The sequence below is a fragment of the Chrysochloris asiatica genome, unplaced genomic scaffold (genome assembly GCF_000296735.1).
Source record: "Chrysochloris asiatica unplaced genomic scaffold, ChrAsi1.0 scaffold00035, whole genome shotgun sequence".
Classification (NCBI taxonomy): domain Eukaryota; kingdom Metazoa; phylum Chordata; class Mammalia; order Afrosoricida; family Chrysochloridae; genus Chrysochloris; species Chrysochloris asiatica.
The window spans coordinates 17,856,282-17,865,363 of record NW_006408553.1 but is presented as its reverse complement, the minus strand read 5'-3'; the positions used below and the strand labels follow the sequence as shown (position 1 = coordinate 17,865,363).

The window sequence follows — 9,082 nt, the reverse complement described above, 5'->3', positions numbered from 1 at the left end:
CATGAGTATAGATCAAGTTCATCAAACTGTAGCCATTTACCCTCATTTCCTTTATCAAAAATTGTTTTGTTTTGTTTCTGTCTTCCTCTAGTCAAGTTCTGATGTTCAAGCCATCAAGGATAGGTCAAATGGGTACTATCTGAAAGTTTGGGTGCTCTTGTGCATCTTCCCTCACTTCATATAAGCTAGATGCTTCACTCTTAGCGCTAGCCTTCCGTGGCTACGTCCTTGAGCTTCACATTAAATTTTTTTGTTGTTGTTAAATAAAGATTGCTATAATTTTATAACTATACATTTTTTTTTTAACTTAGTCTTCTAATATTTTACCCTTTGAAATTAAGAAGCCCTGGTGGTGCTCTGGGTTAAGCAGTAAGCTACCAAATGCAAGGTTGGAGTTCAAGTTCCCCAACCACTCCCTGGAAGAACAATTAGGTTGTCTGTTTTTATAAATATTTAAGTATTGAGAATCCTGTGAAGCAGTCCTTCTTTGTTCTATGAGTTAGAATCAACTCAATAGAAGTGGGCTGTATTTAATTTGTTGCTGTTGTTATTAATAACATTTTTGTGGTAAGATAATTTGAGACTGTGTAAAAGTCTATTATTCCTTTTAAAACTTTTATCCAAAACTTAGTACCATTAAATGACTCTTGACTGCACTGAATATTAATGTGGTTGGTTACCAAATGATGCTTCCTAATTCTACAATGCCTTCCACATTTTTTAGTTGGGTTCCTATGTCAACTTCTCATGGATTAATTCATTCATTTACTTAATTTGATCAGTATATTTCATTGATTCTTATTATTATTTTTCTAATTTGTCTTATTTTAATCTTTTATTACCTCTGTTTAATGTGATACTAAAAATGCTTCAGATATGATCAGTGGGCATCTCACCAAGCTAGCTCTTGTGCCCTTTTCAATAAATATTTTCACATGTTTATCACCAGCATATATTTTGTACTACAGATACTGCAATGAACAAAACAGACAAGAATACTTGCCTTTGTGGGGCCTATGTTCTACTTGGCTTGAGATGAAAAAAAAAAAAAAAATGAATAAACCAATGACAATCTGTTAGAAGACTTTATTATAGGGACCCAAAGGTCAGCTATTGCAGTAGGAACATTATAATCACATATGGATGGCCAAAAATGTCTGTTGTTGTTTTTGATTTATGCCATGAAATCGATTTTGACTCATACCAACCCCATAGGACAGACGAGAACTACTCCATAGGTTTTTCAAGGCTGTAATATTTAAGGGGGCAAATCGCCAGGTCTTTTCTCCTACAGAGCTTCTGGTGGGTGCAAACCTCCAAATTTTTCAGTTAGAAAGCCAGCAGCAAGCACTTAACCATTACACCACCCAACTCCTTATACAACCTCATTATGGTACAGTTTGAGCAATGACAGGCGAGCAGGAGAGATACAATTATTTAGCTGTCTGGAGGAATACTTACAGGCAGCAGAAAACATTGACAAAATCTCACCATGCTTGCTTCTATGGAGCATTCTGGCTGTACTTCTTCCAACATGGATTTGTTTGCTCTTCTGGAAGAAAGCTCATAAGAGTTTCAATATTCCTCTGCAACACCATAATTCAAATGCTTTAATTCTTCTACTGTTTCATTTTCATTGTCCAACTTTCACATGCATATTATTGTTATTGTTAAGTGCTATCGAGTCTGTTCTGACTCATAGTGACCCTGTATAGGGTTTCCAAGGAGCGGCAGGTGAATTTGAACTGCTGACCTTGTGTTTCAACCGACTTTGAGATCAAGTGCTCATCCTATGCCACCACACCTGTATGAGGTTACTGAAAATACTATGGCTTAATACTAAAATTGATATCTTTGCTCTTTAAGACATTAAAGAGGTCTTTTGCAGCAGATTTGCTTAATGCAATATATCATTTGATTTCTTGATTGTTGCTTCCATGAATGTTGATTGTGGATCCATCATAAATGAAGTCTTTGACAACTTTAATCTTTTCTCTATTTATCATGATGTTATTTACTGGTCCAGTTCTGAAGAATTGTGTTTTGTTTACATTGAAGTATAATACATACTGAAGGCTGTAGTCTTTGATCTTTATCAGTCCTCTTCGCTTCCAATAAGCAAGATTAAATCATCTGGATATTATAGGCTGTTAATGAGTCTTCCTCCAATCCTGATGCCAAATCTTCATATAATCCAGCTTCTCAAATTATTGTCTCAGCATACAGATTGAATAAGTATGGTGAAACTCTGGCACACATCTTTTCTGATTTTAAATAATTCTGTATCTCCTTGTTATGTTCTAATGATTGCTTCTTATTCTATGTAGAGTTTCCTTGTGACCACAGTTAAGTGTTCTGGAATATCCATTCTTCACAGTGCTATTCATAGTTTGTTATGATTAACATAGTTGAATGGCTTTTCATATCAATAAAGTACAAGTAAACATCTTTCTGGTATTCTCTACTTTCAGTCAAGATCCATTTGACATCTGCAATGATATCTCTATTTCATGTCCTCTTCTGAATTTGCTTGAATTTCTGGCAGATCCTTGCTGATATACTGTTATAATCTTTTTTTTTTTTTGTAATTATCTTCAGCCAAATTTTACTTGTTTGTGTTATTAATGATACTTTTAGATGTTTTCTGCATTCCATTGGGTCACATTTCTTTGGCATGGATACAAATATCAATCACATCTAATCAGTTGCCCACGTAGCTGTCTTCCACATTTCTTGGCATAGCTGAGTGAGTGCCTCCAATACTGTATCAGTTTGTTAAAAGATTTTAATTTATATTCCATTAATTCTTAGGACCTTGTATTTCACCAACACCTTCAGTGTCTTTCAGTATAATAGGTTCTTGATCATATGCTGTTTCTTTGAATGATTGAACATTGACCAATCCTTTTTGGCAGAGTATGACTCTGTGTATTCATTTCATATTCCTTTATCATTCAACATTTTGCCCATTTTGTTGTCGTTAAGTTCCCTACTGTTGGTTTTGACTCACAATGACCTGTGTAGGGTTTTCTGAGTAATGGCTAGTAGGTTTGAATCACCAACCTTACAGTTAGCAGCCCAGTGCTTATTGTACAGTGATGTTGTTGTTATGTGTCATGGAGTCAGTTCCGACTCATAGTGACCCTGTACAAGGTTTCCGAGGTTGTAAATCTTTACAGGAGTAGAAAGCCTCATCTTTCTTCCGTGGAACAGCTGGTAGTTTCGAGCTGCTGACCTTAAGGTTCGCAGCCCAATTCGTAACCACTACGCTACCAGAGCTATTGTACAGTGCCAATACCATAATTCCATTTTGCCTATTATTGTTGTTAAGTGCCATCAAGTTGTTTCCAACTCATAGTGACCCTGAATAGGATTTCCTAGGAGCAACTGTTGGGTTTAAACTGTCAAACGTATAGATTGCAGTCCAGTGCTGATCCTATACTGCCACTCCAGGAGTCCATAGTATCCTTCAACATTGCAGGTTGAGGCTTGACTTTTTATCTTTGGTTCTTTGAGCTTCAGAAATGTTGTGTTTTCTTAGCACACAATATTAGGTTCTTTTTATACTTAAATTCCTTTAATTCTTGAAAAAATCCTAAAGTAAGTATAATTTTGCAAATGAGGAAAGTGAGGCTTAGAAAAGTTAACTCATCTGTCCAAAGCCCCTTTCTAGCCTGCTTCATAAAGTGGATTCAGAATTTATAGCCAGGTCTATCAAACTCCAAAGTCATGAAATTTGCACTCTGCCAAGCTGTCTGGTTTTCATGACAGAGAGAAAGTCAGAGAAGGGTCATAGTGCTGGGGTGATGCCTTGAAGAGTGCAGAGAGGACAATAGTTTATGGGGCTGTTCAGTCACCTGCTTCATCTTTTCTCTGAAAATGTGCTTGGTTTTCACTTCTGGTAACTATGATCTATTTGTATTACCCACTTGCCTGCCACAATGTTCCTGTGGACCTTGCATGATTCTTCCCTATCATATATATTTTCAGGGTTCAGAGTTCAAAACTGCAAAGCTGGCAGTTTTCCCTAAAACACTCAGTTATATTTTGAGGGCAGAAGGTGGATTTGCAGCAATGTTCTCACATGTAGTAGCTTGTTCAACAAGCTTTTCCTTTTTCTTATGTAGACCAGGATCTTAAATTATTAATCTTTTTATGTCCATAAATATTCAAACCATATTTATGTTGTTGTTGTTGTTAAGTGCCGTCGAGTTGATCCCAACTCATAGCAACCCTGTGTAGGGTTTCTGAGGAATAGCTGGTGGGTTTGAACTGCCAACCTTGTGGTTCACGGTCAAGTGCTGATCCTACAGCTGATAAGCTCCATCCAGTTGATTCAACAAGTTACCCGTGTTATCCAAACCAGGATCTTAAATTATTGATTTTTTATATCCATAAACATTCAACGTATATTTATGTTGTTTTTGTTAAGTGCTGTCAAATCAGTTCCAACTCATAGTAACACTGTATAGGGTTTCTAAGGAGCAGCTGGTGGGTTTCAACAACAAGTTAGCATTCCAGTGCTCATCCTACAGTGCCATACCGGGACATAAGCTCTGTAGGATAAACACTCCACTGGGAACCACAGGTGAGCAGTTCAAACTTACAATTGCTCTATGGGGAAAAGGTTAGTCTTTATGCTCTGCCTATACATGGTTGCTATACAGGGAACTAACTCAACAGCACTTAACAACAACAACATATATACTCACACATATATACATATATACACATGGACTCTTGTATCATGCTGCAGGATAAGCACTAGACTGTTAACCACAAGGTCAGTGTTTCAAATCACCAGCTGCTCCTTGGAAACCCTAATCAGGGTTGCTATGAGTCAGAACTGACTCTACGGGACTTAACAACAACAACATAGAAAGCGAAAGATAAAGAGAGAGGAAAAGGGAGGGAGGGAATGCATGATATGAAAAAGATAAAGTAACATCAATCCATGCACTAGACTTCAATCTGCAGTGTGCGTCGGGAATGTGGTACACTGAGGTGAATCGTAGTGGAATCCAGAAATTGCTGCTGCTGTTAGTTCATAGATGGTATTAGCTCACAGCAATTTGTGGAAAATGTGTTGCTTTCTTTTCAGCCTAGCAGGCGCATGACTACTTACTTGTCATGTATGACATAATATAGAAAAACTTAATTGCCATCCATGTTTTCTTCATGACTCTTCATTTTTGCCCACACCAAAATAAACACACCTCTCCCCAGCTCTTCATCCTCAAAGGTCATAAGTCTTTCTCCATGGCTACCTCAGACTAAACAAAACCCCACTCCCCTATGTCACAAGAGCCAGCAGTTTGTCCAGAGATCTCAAAGTGGTAGAAGACAAGGGAATTAAAATCCTGCCATGGATAGCAGGAGCCTGTGAGTCAGAAATTTAGGGTGATTTTGCTGCCATCACTTTGATTGATTTCTCTGTGACCTTATGCTGTTAACACCTGCTTCCACAGGTGTGTGAAGAGCTTTAATTAATATTTGTAAGGCTCTCTGATTGCCACAGAAAGAAGATGGCAGAAAAGGGCAAGTGATTATTAATCATGGGAAAAAACAGAAAGATTAAGTTTTGTTCCTTCACCAGAGACCCTGCATCCACTCACACTATTTTTGCATTAGGGGAATTAGATGTAAATCTTGACTGACTTACTTTACACTTATGGAAATATTCAGTGCCTGCTTAATGCAAAGCTCCCATCCCATGTGCTGGGTAATATTCAGTACGCATTGCCTCTGACTCCTAATGCTGTTTAAGTTATTACAGAAAAGAGTCTTGCTATTCACAATGAGTGTGAGAGTTCATCTAATTAGCTGATTTCAGTTCATTTGGCATTAAATAATTGCCCGAATTCCCATATGTTTGAACAATATGTTCAACAAGGGGGATGATTCTCTAAAAGCAATTAAATAGTTCTTTTAGGAGAGCTTGTCATCGGTCACTCATAAGCATCCCTGCTATTCCTGTCCATGATGAATGCAGGCAGCAATTACATGGAATGCGCTTAACCCTCTCTAATGGCTGCTGGCAGGCATCCACATGCGGGCTGCCACTTCGTGCTGCTTATAGCTCACATTTGCATTTTGCTTTTTTTTTTTTTCCCAAACTTTCTGGAGTATATTGTTCTAGGCCTTGTGTAGAGCATTTGCTATTGCTAATGCCTTGCTTTCCAATCCCCTTTCCTCTTGCCTGCCCTGCCTATAGGTAAATGCAGGCATGTTTTCAGCTTAATTTATACTTTGCTTCTGTAAGAAGAATTGTCAGCTTTGGACCGTGGCTAATTGTGTGCAAGAATGAATATTTTGGAAAGCATCTCCAGTGCTTCTTGGGGAACAGGGAATGATGATGCAAAAAATACTCAGGTCTGGTTATATACAGGGATGTATAATGCCAGTGCTCAGTAATATGCCTTGGAGTTATTGCTACAGCAAATTATCAGTCATGAGCTAAAGTGACTATTACTATCTTGACAGAGAATGGAAGATGTCAACAAAAGTAATTCAGAGACTAATAACATGTTAAATGTGTACATAGAAAAACTGTTTGTTTATACAAGATCACCTAAAAGGTGGTCTGTTTTAATACTAAGTTGATTTGTTGATCAGTGTTGACATATTTAAATATTCCTCTTGTATTCAAGTACAAGTTTTGGTGATAATAACAACCCTAGCTCTCATGTAGCATAGTTCACCCGAAAGTCCTAAATTGCTTTATTCACTGTATGTGTATCGCTATATCTTTTACAAATGAAAGTCCAGCAAAAGGAGGATGAGATAGTTTGTCAGGGTTACATGAGGAGTTGGGGAAGAATAAGTAGATGTCTGACTTCTTCTCAATGATTGTTGCCTTAAAATATACCCCTTCTGACTACTTTGGGGCAAAGATGAAAAAAAATAGACAACATATGATGAATGTTAAAATGGCAAATGTTTTTGTAAATATATATTTCCAATAATTTAAAATATGCACAGAGATATGTACAGAAAAGGAAAGAGGAAAGCATTTAACGTGGTGGTATCATTCCTTTAGTTAAGTTTCATATTCTTTTCTCTGTTTCATGATTTTGCATTCCCACAGGAAATAATTCAGAATACAAAAATATCTAAACACCAGGCTTGAGTGGAATGATTTAAAATTTAGATCTAAAATAAGGAAGAGTTAAAAGATCCATATTTATGTATTTGACTATGTACATGTATAACTGTCTTTTGTGTTGTCACTGTATAACCTATATATTTGTGCATTGGCACAAAATAAATGTTTTCAGAACCAGAATAGGCAAACACAATCTGGGTATGTTTGAAATGTTGTTTTGTTCCATAATAATCTGTCTTATCACTTACTGGTATTGGAATGTGTTGGGGGAATAGAATCTGATGGTAAGATTACCAGATCAATCATTTCTACTAAGTTTTCATCTTTTGACTATCAATATGTTTTCAACAAAAATGCAGATATGGCAGCTGGTGTGACAGATACCAGCTAGCTATGTGATTTCTCCAGTTCTGCCCTTTATTCCTAAAGAGACATTTTGTCCTTCTGATTACTTGTGAAAACATAGATTTAAAATCTAGTCTTAAACTCAGTTTGTGTGCTGGAGTCATTCAGAGTAAACATGAGCCATTTCACTTCCAATGTGGGAGTCATTCAGACCAACCTTTTGCATGTGTGTGACTTTTCCACGGTGGGCTGGGGAAGATTTTTCTCAGTCTGCAACTAAAGTTTTAGTCAAATATGCCATCTCCTTTACATGCTCCTCCCTTTGATGCTTTTGCCAACTTTAAAGCCTCCAGTCAGATGGATCTGAGGTGCTGCTGAGCCCGGAAGTCACCTGCGGTCCCCCTGACATGATTGTTACCACCCCCTTTGCACTGACCATCCCACACTGTGCAGATGTCAGCTCTGAGCACTGGAATATCCATTTAAAGAAGAGGAGCCAGCAGGGCAAATGGGAGGTGAGACCTGATTCTTTCCTTTTTCAAAAGCAAATGATACTTGAGTTCCAGCTATGGGATAGATTTAACCTTAGCCTCTCTTAAACAAAGTGAATCAACAGTGAGATTTTTAAGCATTTTCTTATTTTCCAGAGAGTTGGTAGTTTATATATCACAACATCATCAAGGTACTGGTTACTTTATTTTCCACGATAATGGAAAAGAGAAACAAGAGATAATCCAGGGCCTTTTTATTTGCTTTTCAAAGACAGTTGTCATCACCCACCCAGACATAGCCACTTATGTACCTGCTCACGAATTCTCTCCCTTCCTTCAGGCCATTTTTCTTTCTGAATTGACTTAACTTTCTGGCCTTTGTGGTGTAGGGAAGAGGCTTAGGGCAGGCAGGCTGTGTTCAGAAATGAAATCACTACATCATGGAGAGTTTTTCCGCCCCTCACTATACAGATTAAAGCATATCTAGATTTTAAGTATTCAGGAACACAAGAGGTGCTAAATAAATGTTTGGGGAGTATTACTGCATTGAAAATAATTCTAAGTGTCTATTTCCTTATGTATATGAGTACATATGAAAGGTATAATACAAGGAGAGAACAAAAGAGAGAGAAAAGAAAGGAAGATAAAGATACATAATAGAAGGCTAACAACAAGGGAGACATCACAGCAAAGACAGATTGCAGTCAAATTACTACTTTAAGTGAAAGCTCTGATTTATCTTTCTGATACGGATCCCTTTTATGTCCACATGAAGTTGGTTAGCATGAAAGCAGATAAATTATCTTGTTGGAACACAATGACCTGTTTCAGCAAGCCCTGGGATCTTGTCTCCCAGGAGGTACTTCCCGCAAAAGGACTAGAAGGAGAGCCGTGTTTCTTTAGGAGAAGAAAATCCTCAATTGCTGCAATGAATTACATTTACCCTGGTCATCCATGTCTTAAAACTAGTCTATTTTCTTTGTTCCCAAAAGCAGTCTGCTATGTATTTAATTCTAATACTACCACAGGTAAATTTCCTGAGGCATGAAGTTTCCTAGGCTTCATAATGGGGCCATGTTTCAGTCTCCTTTTCATTATATTTTGCTTTGCCTTGATTCTTAACCACTATAGTTTCTCTTCT

The 9,082-nt window shown here is 37.4% G+C and overlaps 1 protein-coding gene across 1 annotated transcript in view; it reads left to right on the top strand.

Annotated features, from left to right (window-relative positions):
• UNC5D (unc-5 homolog D (C. elegans)) overlaps window positions 1-9,082 on the top strand; it is an 890,335-nt gene that overhangs the window by 813,672 nt on the left and 67,581 nt on the right. The window contains exon 12 of the mRNA XM_006859970.1: window positions 7,797-7,965. Within this exon, the coding sequence (XP_006860032.1) occupies window positions 7,797-7,965 (169 nt within the window). The remainder of the gene's footprint in view (window positions 1-7,796; window positions 7,966-9,082) is intronic.